The sequence below is a fragment of the Acanthaster planci genome, linkage group LG16, assembly GCF_054643075.1.
Source record: "Acanthaster planci isolate LZ-2023a linkage group LG16, COTS_SCS, whole genome shotgun sequence".
In the NCBI taxonomy this organism is placed as follows: Eukaryota; Metazoa; Echinodermata; class Asteroidea; order Valvatida; family Acanthasteridae; genus Acanthaster; species Acanthaster planci.
In genome coordinates this window covers 7112380-7136593 of record NC_141792.1, presented here as the reverse complement: position 1 = coordinate 7136593, position 24214 = coordinate 7112380, and the positions used below count along the sequence as shown (strand labels likewise).

The 24214-nt window shown below is 42.8% G+C and overlaps 2 protein-coding genes across 9 annotated transcripts in view; both read right to left on the bottom strand.

Moving 5' to 3' along the window:
* Window positions 1-15044, bottom strand: part of LOC110989860 (uncharacterized) — a 44703-nt gene extending 29659 nt beyond the window's left edge. Inside the window, exons 1-3 of one of the 4 annotated variants that reach the window (XM_087147197.1) lie at window positions 14177-15044; window positions 11685-12117; window positions 9499-9583 (exon numbers count right to left, since the gene is read on the bottom strand). In XM_087147197.1, the coding sequence (XP_087003323.1) occupies window positions 9499-9573 (75 nt within the window). In that variant the 5' untranslated portion in view covers window positions 9574-9583; window positions 11685-12117; window positions 14177-15044. Of the gene's footprint in view, window positions 1-9498; window positions 9584-10584; window positions 11307-11684; window positions 12118-14176 lie in introns of those variants that run through there. The other 3 variants (XM_087147198.1, XM_087147199.1, XM_087147200.1) reach the window with 3 other exon arrangements.
* Window positions 15045-15184: 140 nt separating this feature from the next.
* Window positions 15185-24180, bottom strand: LOC110989858 (uncharacterized). Of its 5 annotated transcripts, none has more exons than XM_022254535.2 (4): window positions 24115-24180; window positions 20288-20529; window positions 18549-18789; window positions 15185-17925 (listed from the first exon to the last, which is right to left on the bottom strand). In XM_022254535.2, exons 2-4 carry the CDS (start codon window positions 20302-20304, stop codon window positions 17299-17301), a joined length of 885 nt encoding a protein of 294 aa, XP_022110227.2. In that variant the 5' UTR covers window positions 20305-20529; window positions 24115-24180; the 3' UTR covers window positions 15185-17298. The 5 variants fall into 5 exon arrangements, with proteins under 5 accessions (XP_022110227.2, XP_022110229.2, XP_022110225.2 ...); XM_022254537.2 differs by lacking the exon at window positions 24115-24180 and adding an exon at window positions 21008-22650 and having other exon boundaries at window positions 18549-18785; XM_022254533.2 differs by lacking the exon at window positions 24115-24180 and adding an exon at window positions 21008-22649.
* Window positions 24181-24214: the final 34 nt, after the last annotated feature.

Below are 24214 nucleotides of genomic sequence, written 5' to 3'. Positions count from 1 at the left end.
TGAGGATATATTGGGTATTTATGTTGAATCATTTCGAAGAAAAATGCAAAGAATTCGTGTCCTACAAAAAACTGCAGGAGAACAACTACATGTATGATTAACAATGATTAAAAAAGCAACCAGGCACAGTTGTCATATCAGCTAAAGATGAACCAATGCTAGGCCTATACAACGGGTGACCAGCCACAGCTGCCCTAGCGCACAATATAGAGATGTATTGGGATTAGAATACATTGGCCTCCAGCATCAAATTAACCTGGAAAAGGGAAGGCCATAAAAGATAGTGTTGTGTATCTCTGAATTACTGTTATTCATCATGTTGCACTTACGCCTAAGAGTTTTCTTCATATAATGCATCACTATAGCATCGTTGTGTATAAAGCTTCTGAATGCAGTTGTGTATTGCATTTGACCCTTGCGACCATCATGAATATGCATAGAATGATTGACCTGCCCCGCGTGACGCCGCTCTCCTCTTGCTCCGCTCTCCTGCCACGCGGGCGGGAGACATTTCCGTCATGAGCCAGCCTGCTTGCGCGTGACCTGCAACTGCGTGGCGCATATTGCATTAGGTATGCTGTATTTGCACACATTCTGCTTTGAGACAGCAGCGGGGTAATCCTCATTAGTTACTCCTCTAAAGAGTCACATGTGCATGTATATTCATGATACGAGAAGCCCGAATTCTCTATAAAAAGCGAAGATTTCCTAACTTTTGCCGTCTTACTCCCTGGCCTGTCCACTCGTTGCTGTGCGACACCCTTCCTCCATGGCGCTGTTGAGCCCCAACTATAGCATAAGTCCCAAATATAGTTGGGACAGTCCCAACTGTAGTGCTGCAGTTAGGCTGGCCAAACTATTGTTGACCAATGTCTGTGGGAAATGTCTCAACATTATCCAAGTCAATGTGTCTCACACTTGACACAATTCATAAAAAATGTGGCACTTAGCCCTATGACCAATGACATGACATTTGTAAACAATATGACTTTGGCACATGCTGGGCACATCATGCACACAGGACCTCTCTGCTGTAGTTGGGCTGGCCCAACTGTAGCACTCTAGTTGGGACGGGCCTAACTATAGTTGGGATGGGCCCAACTATAGTTGGGACTGATGCTATAGTTGGGGCGTAACAGCGACACTGATCACGAATTGTTGTGCGCTCCGATTGATGTTATGGGAAACATAGTGTTGTCCGGTCTCCTTCCTCCATGGTTCGAGGGAGTAGCTCTTTGCTGGTCCAGCACACATAGCTGTGTGGCTGGCGGAGCCTTAGCGGCCACCCCTGCTACGGCCAGTCCGTCTGACGGAACTTCCACCCCGTGGTCGGTTGTTAAACTTCACGCGTGTGCATTGCCGGGTAGTAGTTGCAATACTGTACGCTACCATGAACCAACGGATGCCACCCTTGCTACTTAATCTACTGTGCATAATCAAAGGAAGAAGTCGTGAATAAACCAGAGTCTTACTGTCTCGCGAAAGTCCTGCTTCCTGCTATGATTTTAATTGTTGACCCCAGTTTTAATTATTCTCAATATTGGGGGAACGCAACAATAGTATAACTTTTATCAATCCATATTGGATCACTTCGAAGAAGCTGAGCGCAAAAACCAGTATGAAGTGCAGTGGGAACCGATCGCTCCTTGAAAATCGTCGGAAACTTATCAGACTGGCAGACACCAGCCCATCCAGTTGAGCAACAGTCCAGGAAAATGAGAAATAATGAGTTGCCCAACGACTCTGGCGACGATAAAAGATTACAAGAGCAGAAGAGAGGGCAGCCAAAAAGCTTAAAGCTTCGTCCATCAAAGGGTCTGGAGTCGAGAGATTCAAGACTGGTGATTACCAGACTACTGCTTCTGATGACCCTCCTCCAGCCCGATAAAAGTCTTTTGAAGCCGAAGATTCTCAACCAGTAAAGACATGTGCTTTGCCTGTAATAGTCAAGGTCACTAGAAAAAATCCTGCCCAAACATCAGAAGAAGCCAAGACAAGGTCAACCCCTCGTCGAGCTTCTCTGCTTAGCAAGGACGACACATCAACCAGGTCCAGCACTCGGAATGAAGTTGAGTTAACTTATTTGACAAAAAATTACTTGGAATAATAAGACAAGACAAGTTCAATACCAATAGATACCATTTTTCACCTTTGGGTGTTATCAGATGACCACACCATAGGGTGTTACTTTAACACTGATGATGTTACTTTGCACACCAAAGTGTTACAGTGCACTAGAAGGTGTTACAAGTAACACCAAATAACACCAAAACACCAGTGAAAAGTGTTGGTGTAGTCTTCTGATAACACCGCGGGTGTTAAATTTAACACCCCTGTTTTTGCAGTGTTCCACCAAATCGTTGAATTTCTGCGCGCGAGCTCATATATATTTTGTGATCCCACGGGGCTTTTACAATAATGCATGCCATAATCAGGAGGGATCACAGAAGTATTTCTATAAATCCAGAATGTGGGACTGGTAGTTTCCAGTTGTGACGTATTTCTTCCACAAAAGCCCCAAATTGCGGGCCTATTCTGGGTAGAGGCGGGCGGCTACAATCAGAGCTGAGCGTATAGTTTTACTACTCTTTTGGGGGTATATTCAAGGAAAGGCGAATAAAAAAATTCACGTGGCCAACCCCATAGGTTTGAAACGAAAAAGTGATCTTTTGGCTATAATCTTGCACTTCCAGTGAAAAAAAAGGAGGACAACCTCTTCACGGTCTGATTTTGTACTGTTTTCTAAAAGCGCGTACGTGGTGTAGCGTAATCATGTGCACTCACATTATTTTTTCCAGGACTTGTGACATACGCCCTCTATTGGCCATTCACCAGCCATTTAGAAACAATAAGGTTCGACGGCACGATACGACGAATTACAACACGACGCAACAACACGACACGACGGTGCGACGACGCGACTGCAAGACATCATATCAGGACGCAACAGAACGACGGCAGAACGCGAAGGCCTGTTCTTGACACAGGTTTCTTGTTCTCGCTTTCGAACGGCAGGAACACGACTCAAGAACTGTACTGCCCTCCTTAAGATGTTTCTAATCTCAATTTGGCAGCCAGCCAAATTGAGATTAGAAACATCTTAAGGAGGGCAGTACAGTAAAAAGGCAATAACAGACGTTACACGTAACTACAGCATTAGAGCCAGCCACATCATACGTAAACTGTGAACTATCATCATGGAAGAAGCCAACCATGATGACAAGAGATCCCGCACAAGTTCAAAGGGAGCACGGTCATCTTCTTCTGCCGTCAGTGAAGCAGCCAGGGCCCGTGCTAATGCAGAGGCAGCACGTGTCCGTGCATCATTTGCCGAGAAAGAAGCAAAGATGAAAATGGCAAGCGCAGAACGAAATGCTATGATAACTGAGTTAGGAGTACTAACTTTCCAGCGAGAAGCAGCAGCAGCTTTGGCTCAAGCCGAGGCCTTGGAGACAGCAATGGAGTCCGAAATCGGGGGATCCTGCATCAAGGACAGCACACAAGTAGATCCAAAGTTCATCGCAGAACGCACTGGTCAGTACGTGCAGCAGCAATCCGAACTGCACACCACTTATTCATCCATGCCGTCCCTGGAACCAGTGTATGACAACACGAGGGTTAATTCACCACCCCCAACCAGATACCGTTACATTCATCATCAGTGGCCACAGCCCCTAAGCCAGCACACAGCAAATGCCATCCGGAGTCCAAAGCACGCAACGAGCCCGAGAATCGACATCAGCGACAGTCCCCTGAGCAGAGTCCAGAACCCATCGTCAACGATGTTGCAAAATACTTGGACCGACGTGAACTTGTGAACACTGGTCTTGTGAAGTTTGATGACAAGCCAGAAAGCTTCAGGGCATGGAAGTCATCATTCACCAATGCCACCAAGGGCCTTGGCCTTACAGCAAGCGAAGAACTGGATCTGATGACAAAGTGGCTCGGTAGAGAATCGTCACAGCACGTCAGAACGATCCGTTCCGTTTGCATAGACAACCCAGATGTAGCACTGAATAAAGCCTGGGAAAGGCTGAAAGAGTGCTACGCTTCACCAGAAGTTTTGAAGAGCGCCCTCTACCGAAAACTGGACAATTTCCCAAGAATTTCAACCCGAGATCATCTTAAGCTGAGAGAACTGGGAGATCTTCTGATGGAAGTCCAGTGCGAAAGGAAGACGGGTACCTACCAGGTCTTGCCTATCTGGACATCGCCCGTGGCATCAACCCAGTAGTCGAGAAGTTGCCTCACGGCCCTACAGGAAAGATGGATCACTAAAGGATCGAGGTACAAGAAGGATCACAAAACATCCTTTCCCCCATTCTCATTCTTCACAGAATTCATCTGTTCTGAGGCTAAAACGAGAAATGACCCCAGCTTTGCCTTCGCTAGAAGTAGTACTGTGGTGAGGGGAGAGAGACCTACCGTAGGACACATGCGCACAAGTACCCCATCTGTACACAAGACGGATGTTGCCATCGTAGCCGACTCAAGTGCGGATACTACTGCAAAGAAAGAGGACAGCCCTGACAAGAGCTGCCCCATCCACCACAAGCCACACCCACTCAAGAAATGCAGAGGTTTTAGAGCCAAACCCATCGACGAACGGAGATCCTACCTCAGAGAGAATGGTATCTGTTTCAAGTGTTGTGCATCCACGTCTCACCTCGCAAAGGACTGTAAGGTAGTAGTGAAATGCAACGAATGTGACAGCAACCAGCACAATGCTGCTATGCACCCGGGTCCAGCCCCGTGGTTGCCAAAGGCCTCCCTTCCTAAATCACAGCAAAGCGGGGAGGAAAACGCTGATTCTACCACAACACCTATGGTCAGTACCCAATGTACTGAAGTATGTGGTAACAGTCTCACAGCGCGGTCCTGTTCCAAAATATGCCTGGTGAAAGTGTTACCACAACGACAGCCGGAAACAGCAGTAAGGATGAACGCCATACTCGCATACTCGACGACCAGAGCAACAGGTCATTAGCTAGGTCAGATTTCTTCGACCTGTTCAACATAGAGAGCAGTCCGTCACCTTACTCTCTTAAAACCTCTGCAGGTGTCACCAAAATGACGGGGAGACAAGCAGTCGGTTTTCAGATAGAAGCCATTGATGGGGGAATAAGCCTTCCTCTTCCTCCTCTCATTGAATGTAATGAGATACCAAACAACAGAGAGGAGATACCCACACCGGAAGCAGCCGCAAACCATCCCCATCTACAACCCGTGGCAGCCCACATCCAACACCTCGACCCAAATGCACCGATCCTTCTCATGCTCGGAAGAGATATCTTGAGAATTCACAAGGTGCGTGAACAAGTCAACGGCCCACACAACGCTCCCTTTGCCCAGCGCCTCGATCGGGGCTGGGTGCTCATAGGAGATGTTTGTCTCGGGAATGCACATAAGCCAAGCGTGAACAGCTTCAAAACCAACCTGCTAGAAAAGGGACGGCCGTCCTTCCTCACTCCATGTCCAAACGATATTCATCTTCAAGAGAAGATACACTACAGCGGGGAGCAGCAGAGCGGTTTATCTCAAGCGTACAACAGAAAGCACGCCGGGAAAGCACTTCACAAGGATCCCGGGCAAGACGTGTTCCAAACCAGCTGTGATGACAACAAGCCTGCCCTCTCCATCGAAGACACAATTTTCCTTGAGACCATGGACAAAGAGGTATACATGGACGATACTAACAGCTGGGTGACACCTCTCCCATTCAGGACACGGAGACTTCGCCTACCCAACAACCGTGAGCATGCACTCACTCGCCTCGCCTCCCTGCGTCGGAGCTTCGATAAGAAGCCTGAGATGAAGGAGCAGTTTATTGCCTTCACGAAGAAGATATTCGACAATGACCATGCCAAGCTAGCACCCCCACTCAAGGCTGGAGAAGAGTGTTGGTATCTGCCGACATTTGGCGTCTACCATCAACAAAAACCAGGCCAAATAAGGGTCGTGTTTGACTCGAGCGCTCAACACGATGGTATCTTCCTGAATAATGTCCTGCTCACCGGCCCAGACCTAAACAATAGCCTCCTGGGAGTTCTACTGCGTTTCAGGAAAGAACCAGTAGCAATGACTGCAGACATCCAGCAGATGTTCCACTGCTTCATTGTGCGAGAGGACCACAGAAACTACTTGAGGTTCCTGTGGTGTAGAGACAACGACACATCCAAGGACATCGTCGAGTACAGAATGAAAGTTCATGTCTTTGGTAACAGTCCATCTCCTGCGGTGGCCATCTACGGTCTCCATCGAGCAGCCAGAGAAGGTGAACACGACTATGGTGAAGACACAAGAGAGTTCGTCACGAGACATTTCTATGTCGACGATGGACTCAAGTCCCTACCCACAGCTACGAAGGAGCCATCAGAGCACCAGGCCTTTGGATCGTCGGTGGTGAGAGACTCATCAGCTCTGTCCTACACAAATGTGTAACCTGTAAGAAGCTCTGTGGCAAAACTTAGGAACAGCAGATGGCAGATTTACCGGCCGAGCGACTTAGCACCTTGCCGCCTTTCTCGTACGTAGGTTTAGACGTATTCGCACCAGAGGAGGCCAGGCCAACAACAAGCGCTGGGCAATCCTGTTCACCTGCATGAGTACTAGAGCGGTGCACATTGAAGTCATCAAGTCCATGGACGCTTCAAGCTGCATCAATGCACTCAGAAGGTTCTTTGCCATCCGCGAACCAGCTAAACAGCTGAGATCGGACTGCGGAACAAACTTCATCGGAGCTTCCAACGAGCTGAAACTTGATAAAAAACGGCAGCAGGGTATTGGAGTCCAGCGCTACCTCGCCGAACAAGGTTGTACTTGGGTATTCAATCCGCCCCACTCTTCACACATGGGAGGTGCATGGGATGATCGGAGTAGCACGAAGAATTCTCGACTCCATGCTGCTGCAGAGAAAACCTCTGAACCTGACGCACGAAGTTCTATGTACGTTCATGGCCGAAGTAACAGCCATCATCAATGCCAGACCTCTTGTTCCAGTCTCTACCGATCCCCAGTCACCATACATCTTGACACCAGCAATCCTGCTCACCCAGAAAGTTGGCGCCCTAGCTCATCCCAGACACTTTGACACGAAAGACCTCTTCAAGAGCCAGTGGAGACAAGTGCAGAGTCTTGCGAGCACATTCTGGTCTCGTTGGCGACGTGAGTACCTCCCCATACTCCAAAGCCGAAGAAAGTGGAAAGAGAGTCGTTGCAACCTCGAAGCAGGGGATATCGTTTTCTTGAAGGACAAGCAACTGGCGCGGAATGAGTGGTCAATAGGACTCATCACTACTGCAACCATGAGCGACGACTGTAGAGTCCACATCGTCGAGATTAAGGTGGCCGCTGCAGGAGGTACTATCAAGACGTTCAAGCGACCCATTTCAGAGGTCGTACTGCTGCTGCCTAAAGAGGACTAGAAACTGTAAGGTCATTCAGTCACGTCTTAACGATGCCAAGCGGGGAGTATTGTGTTTACATTGCTTCCACTGTATTTCTTAATAGCGCCCTCCTTTGACCGGTAATCTGAGAACCATGCTTTACACTCATCCACAGACAGTGGATTTCTCTCAGTGAATTTGTGCATCGTTTTCCCACATTTTCAGGGCACAAATTTTCCTCTCGCTCCTTGCTAACTGTATATAGCGCCTAGTGGCGCATTGCCTGTAAGTTGATTCCAGTTTTATTCCTTATCAAGAGGTGTTTCAAGTACTTTAGAGGCCTTTATAACATTCGGTTTTCATGTCAAATTTATCTTGTTTACACATGTATATACCCACATGTTGACATGTTGTATAAGGATGCAACAACATATAACACACCAAGCAATCCACGTGTTCATGGGAATGTGTATGGCTATTTTCTGCACTTGTAGGCCTGTTAAATAGACATATTTAGGGCTCTGTGAGCTCAGTATTTACATGCACATGTACTCGTTTGACTAGTTATTAGCATGAATCTCAGTGTATTTTGAGACTAGAGACTCATACATGTGTAGTGTTTGTGTAGTAATACTGTATTGCACGTATTTATAGCTCGTGTGTTCTTGTTTACTACGCAGTTTTACTCCATATTAATGACATCATCATCCAGTGTAACCAAATATTAAAACACCGGAGCTACATGTGGAGCTATTTCCTGACTCCCATTTCGTCAGTGATAAGAGTTTGGCTGGCAGCCAAATTGAGATTAGAAACATCTTAACGAGGGCAGTACAAGAACACTGTTCCCGGAACAAGATCACACACACCACCTCCTCGTCTGGGTTTAAAGGAACACACAGAGAAACTCGTGAGATTTTGATTTTTGAACAGCTGTAAGAAACAGCGAGATGGTTTACAAAGCCGGAGACAATGGGAAGTTTTGCAAAACGAATAATAAAAATTTTCCAAAACACAGAAATGAATGTTCCTTTTTAAAAAGAAAAGAATTCTGCCCGGTTATCCAAGCATTAACCCTCGAAGAACGCAACAGACGCCGCCATTTTTTCTTGTAGTACTACTACCAGCGATAACCAGTTTTACGTTCGAGCGGCCAACCCACGAATAACATACGGAGCTGTTCTCGAACATACGAGAATTAGCCGCCCGAACTCAGCCTACGACGGCAAGACGCGACGTGGACGGTATGATACGATGGCATCAAGAAACAACACGACGCGACGGCACGACGCGACGCCAAGACGACACCACACAATGCAGTAAACACAGCAAAAAGTAAAGAGAAAGGAGGCGACGCCACGACGCGACAGGACAACGCGACAGAGCTGCTGTAGCGTCTCGTCGTGGCACTAGTGGAGAAGTTAAGAGAAACTCTTCTGTCCTCGCTATGAATGACATAGCTATGCAGAGGTTAAACACGTTCCCAAATAGACAGCCATAAATGAAAGAAGTCAGCCACTTATTGGAAACCGTGTGAAAACTGCAAATAAACAATACAAAGTCGTTTTGAGATAATGTTAGAATAAGTTGCAAAGTAAGAAAACAGTACACTACATGTGCCATACAAAAATCCAAAGACGATATAGGACAAGTCTACTCCAAGCCAGAACAAATCTAAGTACACAGTCCATGTGTTACTGAAGAACAACAGACATTGAAGAAAGTTTGTGCAACACTCCGGCACTCTCATTAAATATCAGAGAAAAAATAAACCCTTGTGCATGCCAAACAGTGGCTACATGCATTGTTTTGGCATGCACAAGGGGTTATCCACTACGAACACAGAGCGAGGGTTTCCGTCGTCCTCTCTGAATGAGGCAATCTACATTCAGAATTCGTATCTTGGCATGAACAGAAATAAAACATTTTTAGCTGGTTATACACGAAGTTGAGCTCTGAAGACAAATGACACTGCGTTCGATTTGGATGCTTCCATATTTATTTGAAAAGATAAAATCAGAGAAAGCATGTTTTCCTTAGAGAAGTTCTTTATATAATTCCAAGTTTTTCTCTTTTATAAATCGCTCTTAGTAAACAAGACTACTTTACTCACCATAGGCCTATTGTCTATTGAAGATAACGGAACTCTAGATGTTTGAAGAGATTGTACCGTCTGTGGACTGGACATCTTCACTTTCCTGCAAAGGTACACAGAAGGTGAATATTATAACTCTTTGTTGCTCTTATAGTAATTGCCGTGGGCCTACTGAAATCCTTTTATTAACGAATGCTGAATTAGGTTAGTTGTAAACGTGCTACTAAATAGCCCGGATTTTACTTGAACGTAATTTTGGTACACACTGTATACATGGAGCCCCCATAAAAATTGATAAGGCATGCTACGTGAACAAATTTGGTCAAGTACAATCGATATACTCTAATCTTGCAATCGGAAGCAAGATGATTTGGCCACACTGTCAACTGAAATAACGACAGCACTTTTAAGGGGATGAGGCACTTTAGGTTGTAACATAATAATGAAGAAAATTACATTTATCTTCTTTTTTGTCCAACCGTGGACAGTTTGGAATATCTAAATAAAGGGCCCATGGAATTACAATATGATACTCTACCGGTACGAATATTCAAAACATGTCACCGCTTGTTCATGTACGGTTGCATAACAAAATGTAAAAGCTGATGTGCAGCGCCGAAAACTCCACCGGAAAAACCTTGGCAAGGCCACTTAAATGTGTTATCCACTCTGCAAAAATGCCCTTAAGTCATTCTATGCCTCTGTATGTAACAGACCATTCGAATGCATTCCGTACGTACATCTCCCAGAGATCAATTCTAAATTTTATCGTATCTCATGGAATAGAATATGCGACAGAGGCCAAAAATACACAAATTTTAAATTAAAATGCCTCTCTATCCGTGGGCATCTCTTAAAATCAATTTGTCACACAATTGCCCAAAGGCCTTTTTTTTGCAGAGCCAGTCACCTTTGGTTTGGCCGTAACAAAGTCAGCTTACCTCAGACCCGTAAACAGGGCCGAATACTCCTCCGTCGTATACTGGGCCCTGTCCCCATTAATAGGGATTCCTTTTGAAAACTTTATCTGGGATATCCGGGGGTATAACTAAACATCTGCTTATTTTTATTAGTTGAAATTGCACCGATATGTTAACTACTTACTTGTTAAAAAATCCGCTAGGTTGCTAATTGTAGAATACTCGCCTTTTCCTCGTTTGGGGGAAAAAATGTCTCCTTTTTTTGCCGTTTTCCCACTCCGGACAAAGTTTCTCCACTTGCACAAAACTGACGGCTGTTTCGTCACTTTCGTGTCCTTTTACAGAGAGCGAGCCGCGCTCCCAATGATTTTCCGCAAACAATGTGTGACTGGACTGGGAACGAGCCAAGGGCTTTGCGTATTTGCTGCGACACAAAACAGCCGTAATCTTCTACGAGTACTTAGGTCGACAGGTACTCTCGCAGATCTGAACGAGATTCGTTAGTGTTGAAGTCTGGGTGCAAGGCTCTCGTACAGGGTACCGTTACTTAACCATACAAAGGAATCCGTGTAATGTACAAGTCGGGCGAAAATTCGTACGGAGTGGGAAAACGGTAAAAAAGCGAGTTTTCTGCAATAAGCAACCTAGTGCATATTTTACAGCGTAAGTAGTGAACATACCGGTTAAATTTCAGCCCATAAAATCACGGACCATTTACCCAGGGATGTGCAACCGCGAGCGGCCCCAGTGCAAACACATGTGCGACCTTGGCTCCATGCGTGTTACGGATTGCTATCACCCCCGTAGGTGCTCTCGACTATTCTCGAGAAAACTGCGACCACATGACGAGTTGCAGCATGCAGCATGTACAGGGCAGCCGTGGTTATGCCGAGAGACGCGCCGACGCGGTGCTTGAATCTATTCGTTGCGACGAATAAATCTTCTTCAGTTATCGATTTCAAGCAGAAACGAAGTTTCAATGAGGCAAAATATTACAAGAAAACAAAGTGGTAGACAGGAATACATGTATATGTTTTATTATTAGAGATAATCAAATTTAATTTCTGCTTTGATATTGTGTCGGCCGTAACACGCATTGAGTCAGCTGTGAGCTTAAGTTGCACATCCCTTGGTAAATGGTCCGTGATAAAATTAAGCAGATGTTTAGTTATGCCCCCGGATGTCGCGGATAAAGTTTTCGAAAGAAATTCCTATTAATCGGGACAGGGCCCAGTATACGACGGAGGAGTATTCGTTGGGCCCTGTTTACGGGTGTAAGCTTACCTGTTCTCTCAAAGAATCAGGTCTTGTGGTTATCCTGCGCTGTACGCCAACCGGATTGTAAAACTTCCTGCCGTCACGAAAGCTGAGATCGCAATGAGATGGCAGTTGTGGAATCAGCAATTTTTACGTTGATTTTCCCGCGTTCTCTCAAATGCTGAAAGGCTATTGGTTCACTGGTTCCCGCCATGATAGTCTTCGCCCAAGACGTCAGTGATCGATAGTTGTTTTATATCTGTTGAAGAGCGCCCTTGCACAACTAGTTTTTACTTACTCTCAAGCGCGAGCTGGCGCACAGTCTAATTGTGAGTCGTTGGGGGCGCGCTATGCACGGTATCCGCTTTCAGGCACTAACATCTTGAAACCAAGACTACTGCCATGGCAACCCTTCACACGTAATGGTTTACAGTGATGTCGCAACAGTGGAAATCCCCACCTGAAACAATGAAATGGTATGGAACGCCAAAGAGGCAAAACTCTAAGACGATACATCGATCGGTATCATATCTTTTACATCGATCAACCGGTGTTTTACATCGATAGACGGATCTTTCACATCAATCGGTCTTTGTTGTCGATGAGCCATGGCTGAGCCAACAACTTGTCTCAACGATCGACTTGTTTTCCAATTTGACTCGTCACAGACGGCTACAAACGCTCGAGATGGCAAACGGTCGGTCGAGTTGGCTAGACCCCCGTCAAGGAGGAAATAATAAATATGTGGGTACTGCAAATTTAATTTTTTGGTGGACTCATTCTTTTATCGATGTCTTACAAAAATAAATTCCTTCTTTCTGAGTTCTAATTCTCCGAGAGTTATAACCGACGTAAATATTCGCTAATTGCCCCCGGGTGCCGAGGGTAAAAGTCCGATCGGAACAGGTCTATTGTAATGGACGCAAACAGCTTTTTTTTTTTAGCGCAAAAGCCCTTCTTTTGACCCCCCCTAAAAAGTGGGAATTTTCGCAGTTAAAATGTGCCTTTAAACACTTTAAACACCTTTGGTCATTTCGAAAATTGACATCGTGCACATTACCAACACACTTGAACTCCAGATCCTGCAAACACTGTCTGCATATGCCGGTACTAACATTGCTAAATAATGGTACAGATCTGTGGGGGTCCATCGCATCAACTGTGACATTTCAGTGTTTCTTAAATTTTCTTTTGTACCGCTCTTTGTTCATGCACAAGCATAAAGATATGGTCATGATGTAAAAACCTTTCATAAATGAAAATCGGTAGTCGACAGAAATCAGACTAAAATACAGCTTTCTTTCAAACGCACATCACTTAAAATGTATGGGTGTGGTAACTTTTTACAAAGACACTGAATTAATAATAATTTTATATTTTCAAAACTTTGTTTTAGAATATTTTCTTTTAACCTCTTGAATTTAACGTAACCGCTAAGAACACCATGCTTGATTTTTAGGAGGAAAAATGTTTGGCAAATTGTACTTTCACTCTAAAAGTGTGTTAAGCGATCAAACGCAATCTAACTATCACAATGTCATGTCCAATTCTATCGGCGTTCAATTGTAAACACTATCCATCAAAATTGAAGTTTGGAAACTGATAGCAAGAAGTGTTTTCAAAGTGTTCTATAGCTAAACAAATAGCTTTTGCTGTGCTCCCAGAGAATGACGGTACTGTCGTTTCATAACGTACAACAAATGCGATGTAATTCTGTACTCATTGCTTTTCATAACACACGGTAGTTTCTCACTCTTAAAACAGACCTGCGGCAGTTAATTAAAAAAATGCCAAACTGTATTAAGGATTTTCCAGGATTACATAGAGTGTTAACCTTTTCCAGTGTTTGAAAAGTTCATTTCACCCATAAAACTGGGCACATATAACCTACAAAATGTTGGAGCTTTATAATTTCCCTATACACCCTTTGTAACGGCAATTTAATGTTTTGATGCTGACATGGGTAACATTAATGGAAATGTTGTAACATTAATGTCAATGACCATTCAATTTCTTCCAAAATGCCAGTTCCTTATTTCTTGAATATGTATCCCAGCTCTCCGAATTCAGTAGTTTACAAAAATTATAGCATTCTTCCTGGAATTACTTGCATATTTGGTTTGATAAATGGACATGATGTAACATTAACATTAATGTGAATATGGCAGCATTGATATCAAGCTGCAACATATTACGGAACATCCTACGTGACTGCTCACTTTCAGAATGCCTTTTTATGTTTTATTTCTTAAGAATCGCATTTCTTCAGAAAGTGACCACCCCAAGCCCTCCAACTTCAGTGGTTTAAACATTAAAATAGTTGATCTCGAAATGAACAATTTCTGTGCTTTTTGTTGTAATTTGTTCAGAAATATAATTTAGGGCCTATGTATCCACAACAAACATTCAGGAATGTTAACAGCGCTGGCTCATTGTACAGCCGTGCATGTCTAGGCGCATACACCGACGGCTGTATGCACGGTCGTAACATAAATGGAAAACAGCCTGATTCCCCTTACCTTTGCTGTTATAGTGTCAGCAGAATGCCGCCAAAATCCTCAAAAACTGGGCCCAGGGTTATTGCTGTTCCTCAAAAGCTCAGATCAGACGAGGACTGGCGCGAAGCAATTCAATTTGCCGCCTTTTCAGATATGTATTCCAAGGTTATTGGTCAAAGTACATGTACATCAAGAGGTTATCGCGTTACACGTTAACAAGCCGCGCACATAAAAACAAACAGTCATACTCTGGGCTGTGAACCACACGTACACCGTGCCACAGTCTCGCGCTCTTATTCTGTCGCCATTATTGAAGTAAAATAAATAGTTACTAAATATTTTTAAATGGAAAACCCAAAGTTCGAAATGTCAAATCCACCCACTTCAACAAAATATCTGCAAACTTATTTCAGATATGGAGCACAGTTGTGCCGGCAGTGAATGAAACAACTCGAATTATCTGCTGCTTGTTTTAGCTATTGTAATGTCCACGATTGAAATATTCATGTCTGTGCAGATTAAGCTAAGTATGTTGTAAATGTTATCATGAGATCTGTGTGGATAAAACACATTTCAAAAGATATAGTAGGATTTGTAATGATTTGTTATGATAAGGAGTGTCTTTACATGCATGCAAAGTAAAAAAATGGAGTGATGCACAGCCTAGTTGGGGGCGGGGGGGGGAATCAGCTTCCCCGGTTGTGAGACGGTCCCAAATAATCCAGCTCTTTTAAGGTTGAAGGGCAAAACTTAAAGAGGGACCCCCAACCACTCCACTTCATCAACTTTTCAGATAGCTTATCTGAAAACTGTAACAACTAATGCCCAGTTCTGGCAATCTGTGAGGAGATTTAATTGCTCCAAATCAGAAAAGCACGAGGTAAACCGTGTGTTTACACTGTGATTGAGTCACATCAAACTTGGCAAGTTTCCTTTCGTGTATCTAAACGTGGCTAATATAAAGATGGATTGTTACATTCATTTATTTGAAAATCGTGTAAATAAAAGCTAATTCAAAACAAGACGATCTTACATTAACACTTAGCATCATTTTATTAAGCCTTGTGCGTTTTCAACATGTATATTTTTAACGCAAATTTTGTGTATACTTTTGATTGACCCTCTGAGAATCAAAGACAGATACGCCCCAACATGAACCCCAACCTCCTGTGTTCCCGTTAGTTGTCATAATGGTCGCAATCACTGTCCGTTTTTCATCGAGTCCGAATGGACCTTTTTGACATGCTCGTTTCGTCAGGAGATCTGGTGACGAATGAATCATTCATTTTATGCCCGAACTTATGTAACATGCCCATGATATATAATGGGGAATGACATTTTTTATCAGAAATGTTCTTAAGTATTAAATTAAAAGAGCAGTTGTCATTGTAGATTGTAAAATACACGGAATTGGTCATTGTGGGGGTAAATTAAATAAAAATCCTTAGTCTGATTTGCCAGACATCCACGATAAAGGCTCAAGACCAAACCCAGCGCTCCTAGAAAGGATTTTTGATATTTCCCTTTTTTTTTTAAGCAAACAATGAGGTTTCGCTACGTTTAAAATTGACAATTGAGAAGTGACAACACTTCTCCCGCTCTGCTATAAAATACACCAGCACCGTACATGAAGTTTTCTGTTAGCTTGATTAAACCTTTTACTTTTGGGCTATGTTTTGACTTTGATATTTTACGTTAGGCTTAAAATATAATCAAAGGTTTTGCCAAATCGAAAACTCGGCAGTTTAGAGAAATCAAACTAAAATACAGCAATGTTTCATACACATTGAGTTTTGTGGGCATAGGTATACCTTTTTCTTACGAAGGTACTAAAATAGAGTAAAAACATTAATTTAAAAAATGTAATACTATTTTCTTGAAAAAAATCTTGTGTTTTATATAAACATTGTAGTTACTAATGCTTGATTTGTTTGGCAAATTTTAGCTCCACTTCAAACACTGTGTTTAGCAATCAAACACAGTCATTCTCTTTGTATACATGTTTGAATGCTAAACATTTGGTGTCCAATTCTTAACCACCAATCCAATGGCTAAACGCTATTCCATAAAACTCTAAACACGTTTAGCATTGAACATGTTTACAGACTGATAGTACAAATGTGTTTGGAGAAGTGTTTAATAGATAAGACAATTTAATTTTGTTTCCAAAGAATAACTCACTGTACAAGTTCGGTCTTTCTTAATGTAACACTGAATTATTAGAATGTTCTGACGTGATACAATCCTGAAATGATTGCATTTTGCAAGCATTTTGCAAACACACATTAATTAACTGTTTGTCCCTCTTCAAAAAGAGCTGGAGCAGTATATTCTAATGTTAAACTGTATTAAAAATTTGTCAGAATTAGTCTTCCCGTTTTGCAATGTTTGAATGGCATTCAGTGTGTACCCATGATTAAAGAGCTGTGCCTAACTATCCTCACACGGGGTCAAAATGAATCGTTTAGAGATGTTCATAGAGTCTGCGTTTTTTCTGACAAGCTACTTTTTAAACCTATCTGTATGACAAATTCCAACTAGCCAATTTTGAACCAAGTAAAGTACGTGTATTTGGTAGCATTCACGATACATATCAAGGTACAAAACCGTATCAAACTTGATTATATACATGTCTTCCAAAAATGCCAGTTCCTTTATCATTTAAGAATACATAAAAATGTGCCACCCAAGTTCCCCAAATGCAATAGTTCACAATTACAAAAAGCTAGTTCAATATCTAAGTCTCCTTGAAACTACATAAATATCTATTAGTTTTTGAGTATTGTGTAAGATTAACATTATTGAAAAAAATGCAGTAGCATTAATTTCAAGCTGCAATATATTATGGAACATGCTATACTTCCAAAATGCCTTTTCCAGTATCATTTCGTAACAGAATAAGTGGAACTAAAAATGAACCACCCAAGCCCTCCAACTTCGGTGGCTTAAACATTGAAAAGATATGCTGATCTTGAAATAAACAATTTCTATGCTTTCTGTTGTATTTCGTTCAGAAATATAGGGCTTATATATGTCCACAACAAACATTGCTGGGATGTCACCAAGTCTTTGATTTCAGCAGTCAAGGATTCAAGAATACAAGGTGACCTGACACCAGCGACAGCACTTGGCCTGAAAGACTTTTAGAACAGTCTGATCCAGCTTCGTTTGCTTTTACTCAGAATTATCTTTTTACCTCTATCCTTGTGTGGGATCTTGTTAACACCACCGGTGCTAGAATTTTCAGGAGCTGCAAGCGGTGTCACAAACTCACAGCGTTGCCCAGCTTGGGAATCGGAACCAAGTGCGAATCCTGACTCGACATTGTTGTCGGATTCTGCGATGGGGATTGTTTTCTCGTAGCGCTTTCTGAAGTACAGGATGCATGTGGATCCGACATGCATGCGGCGCTCCGTTCTGCGGTTCTGGATGTGGTAGTAATAGCGAAGTCGCTTCTGCCCGCAAGGGCAGTGACCCCTTCTGCGACAAAGATCTTCTATGTAATCCAAAAACCACTGGTCAGAAAGAAACCGAATGTTCTCATGGTGTGCGCTCAGTTTCTTGAGTCGCTGGATGAGTTTCAGTCTCGGTTGTCCCTCCTTTTGTTTTCCCAATGAACGGTTAGTCTGGTTATATTCCTTCGAGGGCTGAGGCTGGTTGCTGTGTGCTCCTGGATGCCTTTGTTGGGTGTATCTGAACCTCACGTTCTCTTGCTCAAAGTCGTCTTCGTCAGAACGATGCTTCAGTAACTGGGACAGGCTTATCTTAGCCTGCAAATTACAAGAAGAAATTCATGATCTTCAATTTTAACACATCAAAATGGAGCAATATAAGTGGCAGACCTGCTCACCTGTCTTACTCCTTTCTGAGGTCAGGCATTACCACACAATAGATGAAAAGGTATTTAAATGAGCCCTCAGTTCATTTAAAATTCTAATCTATTATGTGGTGATGCATTACCTCAGGAAGGAGTACGACAGGTTGGCTGGTATGCAAAGGCGTGCAAAGTTCCCCCATTCTATATTCCACATCCTTGTATTTTGTTTGCTTTAATAACATTCGTGAATAGTCCAAATCTGGCTTCGAAGGGGAAATATTTTTCACATTTATTTTTGAATGTGCCATTACATATACACAAATAAACGTGCACTTTACAAAACAACTTTCTCCGAACTCTTGTACCGTATCCGTGTCAAGATAAAAATTGTAGCACTAGAGTATTCAGAAAAATTAGATTTAAAGTAGAGAATAAAACTGTGACTTCATGACAAATGCACGTGACGACCTAATTTTAAAGACTAAGGCTTGTTTCTGAAGGTTTTTGGATTATACATCACTTCATAATTCGTGCATAAACTAGGCAGTTTATAAACCGAATTGGATGTTTGCCAACCTTGTACGTCGGACGACGCCTTTTTTGACACCGATGACTATTTTTCTGCTGAAACCCCCTGTTAGAAATGTTGAGATCTCGTATCTTGGGTGTTTTGTTCCTCTCTGACGACTTACTGGATAGCGGTCTTCTACCAGAGGAGCTGGTTGCTTGGCTAGGTGGAGGAGGGGTGTTCGCCGGTTCAAAGTCGTCCTCGTCTGGTCGAAGCTCCAGCAGCTTTGCAAGAGCCATTACAGCCTGACTTTTGGGGCAAGCCAAATGAATGGTTGATTTTTGTTTGAGGAAGTGGAGTTCTAGATAAGAGTGGACATGGGAGGATGGTCTGCCTAAATACCCGCTCACTTCTCGGAGAAAAGATTTTGAGTGCAGAATTCATCATATTACTGTCGGGAGACGACCTACCCCAGCGGGTGACTAGGGCGGGGTCCGGCCCCCTAGTTAAAAGAAGAAGGCTAGAGACGAAAAAATACCACTCTCTGCTATTTAGGCCAAATGTTCACAACTTGCCAAAGTTCAATTCCGGTACAAGGCACACAAAGAAAATAAAAACCCTAGAATGAAACAACCAAGTCCATAATTACATAATAGTGGTCTCCTTTCTGTCAATAAATTGTAAATTTAAAAATACACATCGATCCATACAAGCAATAAAACACTTTCAGCTTATCCCAGTATCCAGGTACAGTAAGTGTAAGTCAAAGATGTGTATCACCGACACCAGGGACGCTGTAAAATAAAACACCCGTTACGGTGATTCGATCAGCTTTACGGTACGTACACATCGACTGATAAGCACTAGGGAATTTAAGTCATTTCTACTCATATAGGAGCACGTGGGCCTGTAAATAATAAATAATAAAGGTACTTACGTCTAAAGACGTCAATAAAAAACTTCTCTCTTCTTATAAACTGTAGTGGTCCTTTACATGTTCCCATCAAGCAAGTGAGAGAATGTTTTGTCTCGTACGTTAGGCTAGGCACCAGCAAAGATTGCGACGCTGCTCAATCTTTGGGCTCAGCTAGCATAATTCCAGCATTAGCTCAACGCGCGAAGCTGGCCAAATATTCCTAGGAGCGCTATCCACGAGGCGTTCCTTGCTTAGTGCCCTAATTTGATATCTAAAATGTAACTCTTGTAATCCCTATTTAGTGCGAAAACCTTAAAGATGAAACATGACCACATATTTAAGCCGCAAACACCAAGTTACGGGGTTTGTCTACACTGGTGCTATTTGGAGTCAGTGTACGAAGATCCCCGTGATCCGACCAGGTCACATGCAAATTAATGAGACGATTTCTCATGCAGGGGGATTCCCCTGGATGTGCAATAAGCTAGCAGCGCGGTGCTGCACAGAATATGTGGCTCTGAAATAAGAATGGCTACGGTGTTACAAAAAGTCCTGACCCCCCACACATCACCATACATGTCACAAAATCATTTATTAAATAGGATTGAAAAATACATGTATCATCAGAATATCAAAGACTACATACGTCTCTAAGCTAATGCAGCCTAAGTCATTCGCAAAGAAAAAAAGGTTGCCATCTTCAATGATGTGCACTGTGACCTATTGAGAATCCATTTTATGCCTGGGAATCATATAGTGCTGTGGAAAGATAATACCGCACTTGACGTTTTTGATGTGATGTTTCTCAAGCCTACTGAGGATTAGGCTACACACTGTTTTTTTTAGGACAGCGTGGTTGGGTATCTGCCTTGAGTAAAAGTACACCCTCACCAGTTAAAAAGAGCCATGTTGGTCCGGGAGTGCTGATTTTGTTGGTAGTGAGGCGACCGGTTTTTGTGAAATCAGCGCAGCTGCGATGCGAAGTTACCAGCAAAGGAGTCTCCGTTGCCAGGAAAACTGCACCCTCTTGGTCCAGCTCGGGGCATACAGGATGTAGCAGATGTACGAATATCTTATTTCTGTCATTGTAGGGCTGAGTAGCTAACTGTACACACTTCTATTGATAAGCTGTCCTGAAAATGAGGTGGAGTACAGGTAATATATTCAATGGTCGCAGTTTATAATGCACCCAGAAAACTAGGTGGTTTAATTCCTTTTATAAGAGGTGACCGAGTATGTATCTGTACATCCGATGATTTGATACAGTTCTGAGCAGAATAAAATTTGTATGTAAATAACATTTACAAAAAGTGAAAAGGTGAAATGGGGATTTAGGAAGCATATCTGTTTTTTTTTATACAGTGTGATGACGGTTATACGTCTAGTATTTACAGTAGGCCTGCATGTAGGAAAGTACTTATTATAAATCGAGAAATAAAAAATACATATTTAAACAACGTAAGTGTGGGATGGAGCAAAGCCAGAATAGGTATTGTTCCCAAACCCGTGGACAACTACACAAGTAACACAATTAACGGATATAGGGAAAAACAAGAACATGAACTTGGCCAGCAAACAAGACACAACATGATAAAAAATAGTCATACATACATGTACTTTGGTGAGTCTCGGCTACTGTACAGGTTAGATCATTCAGTAATCTACGGTGTGTGTATGCGCCAGATAGCATTGTGCTAGTTCATATCACCGTAAAGTGCTGGCATACTTATAACCTTTCACCATGCATTTAGCATAATATGGGGGCAGTAATGCAAAGAAAGATACACAACAGCACGACAGTGAGGCCATTGTAAACAGCACGACAGTGAGTCCACTGTAAACAACACGACAGTGAGGCCATTGTAAACAGCACGACAGTGAGGTCATTGTAAACAGCACGACAGTGAGGCCACTGTAAACAACACGACAGTGAGGCTATTGTAAACAGCACGACAGTGAGGTCATTGTAAACAGCACGACAGTGAGGCCATTGTAAACAGCACGACAGTGAGGCCATTAATTGTAAACAGCACGACAGTGAGGCCATTGTAAACAGCACGACAGTGGGGCCATTGTAAACAGCACGACAGTGAGGTCATTGTGTGTCCTACCTTCAACTTTTGGTTATTGTGCTCCGCCATACAGAAAAAAAATTGCCACAGCCCATGCTTTGTGCTCATACTACACGTAGACTACATATAATTTAAAAGAAGATTTTTCTCCGAATGTAGTTTTCTATACTGTAGATGAAACGATGGTGAAGCAAATCTCCGTTAAAAAGCATTCAAAAGTTGAAAAATTAAGTCATTCACGCAGACTGTATCCAACATGAACATGGCAATTGGAAACAGAAAAGATAACACAAAATTACAGTTTTTGAAAGAAAACAAAAACTTGATCACAGTTATGTCTATTAAAGGGTAATTTCGGAGATCTCATCCTCAGCGCGTGTTAGGTCGTCGACTGAAGCTCCACCACTAAGGCGAGCCTTGAGAAATTGTACATAGAGGCAGTCAGTACACGTTGAATAATTCAGTGCTGGCGTGATAGGATTCCAGTTCACGGTAGAATGAAAACTCATAAATTTTCAGTATTCTCATATTTGTGGCCTTCTTTCTTTTTCTTTAGTAATACTAATATAGTCTCAAGACTGAAAATCTGACCCCCTTTGCTGCAAACCAATTCCCCCGATCCTCGAGTCGAAACAAAAACTGGAACATTTTGACCAATCAGAAGGAACAATTGGAACATCCACTTTTATACCATGCTTGTTTGTACAATTGGCGCTCCATCACCTCCTTCGTGTATACTTTCGCGGCCGCTGTACTCTGCTGACTGCAGCTGTAGGCCTACTGTGTGAGTGAATGTATGTGGATGTACGTGTCCGGGCAGTGTAGTGCAGTCAGTTGATCGTTTGGTGCGCGAAAATGGCGACCTACTGTACATGCTTTCTCGTCCGATAGGAAACGGGGACATTTTCGCCAAGACGTAGAGGGCTTTTCGAATGAAGGTTTGGAAATATTTTTATCAGATTGTGTGGCCGAAATCCTCAAATTCCAGTAAAATGTGGTCACCATCCACCTTGTGTGCTAGAGCAAATTAATTTCAAATTTTTAACTTTTAGTTCGGACGTACAGAATCGACGAAAGTAGCTACACCCTTCCTCGTTCTGGATCGGTTTCTGGAAAGTAACTACGCGAGCGACAAATCCATTTTCAGCCAGAACCATTGTAAAAAGCTGATTTCTAAATGAAAAATTTCTTAATTTAGGGAAAATCAGTTCATAAATAAGAATTCAAATGAATTTTATAAAGCGGAACTGGCATAAATTTCGACTCAACTTTTTCAGCTGCACAGCGTGAGCCCATCAACGATACTACGTCGTGCCACACAGTTGAAGAACCCATGATTACGTCACGTACATCTCTGCAACGTCTGTATAGTAAGATCAGTTCACAACGTATATTGCGTGCATGCACTCATGTGCGACCCAAAACTAGGAAACAATAGGTCTGTTCAGTTTTCGGCCAGTTTTAATAAAACGCAACTTTAAAGTCCTTTTGATTTAAACAGACAGACAAAGTTTATATGACTGTTGAGTATGAAAAAGTACCTAGGATCACTCGTAGTGAGTGACACATCGCCCTGAAACTGTTTGCAATTTTTTTCCCGCTACCATGATTTTTGACAAACCGTTCAAAAATGTCAAAATGTGAATCAGAAATGTGGCTGGAATTTGTCTTCTAGACATTTTCTGAGAACAAGTTTTTGTTCAACAAGAAGCTTACATTTCACCTTTTAACCAGAACCTGGCAGAGAATGTAAAACTGAAGGATAACAAAAAGGAGGTAGGTTTTTTTTTTTTTCAAGTGAGCCGGAACTAGGTTTACGTGGCTGGGTCAGCGCGTGTGCAAGATCGATTGATTGCGCAAAGATTGACTTACTACGGCCACCATTTTTTTTTTATAAAACCTGAGAAATTAGACTTGTCTATCTACTACGTGAAATTCCACCCCATTTTTAAGGCATAGTATTTCACACCGTGGCCTCAGCAGGTGACTGGGCTGAGCGGAGAGTGTGCCAACGGATAACTTGTCTCAAAGGACGACTTGCAATTGTTTCAACGGTCGACCTGTCTCTCCTTTTTACGCACGGACGGTCGAGTTGTCTCAACGATCGAGTTCTTTCAGCGGTACAGTGAGTGTCCGAAGTCGAGTTGGTAAACGGTACGGTCGAGTTGTCCGGACCCCCACTGAATTTCGTAAAAGAAACTTTTATGGTTCCAGGTCAAGAAACCAGACTGTATGTGCTGTATATCCGTCTTAGTTCACAGGTTTTCATCGTATCATTCACGCTGCCGTTTATACCCCTCCATAATACGCTTCCACAATACCCCTCAAATCCAAAGTCCTTCCCTCTTTTCTTTCTGATATGAAAGAGAACATCCCTGCTAACTTATCTAGGTAAGTTGTTTTGAAAAAGTAGACTTATTATAGGAAAAGGGTGCTAATGGTTGCTGTAGCCCCACTTGTGGTGTGGCACGGACCCTCGCTCCCGCTCGATCCTTAGCCACACATCCGTATACACAATTTTCTGTCGGCGTGGTCAAATCTTCGGTGCACCCTCTTTTAATCGTATGCGCAAATTTGTTTGTATACACAAATGTTCCTTAGTTTCTCCGATTTCTAATGACACACTATTTGAATGATTTCACTCACGTTGTTCTGGTATTTTCCAGTCTTTTTGCCTTTACCCATTCAATCTCACGGTTTCACTCTCACACGCCATCTTTAAATTAAAATGTGTCTGTGAACTTTA

Bases quoted from the DNA above. Each gene is read 5' to 3' on its own strand.
- LOC110989858 (XM_022254535.2), bottom strand. The intron at 17,926-18,548 runs GTTGGCAAACAT...TGTAATTTGCAG, and splicing joins GGCGTCGTCCGACGTACAAG to GCTAAGATAAGCCTGTCCCA.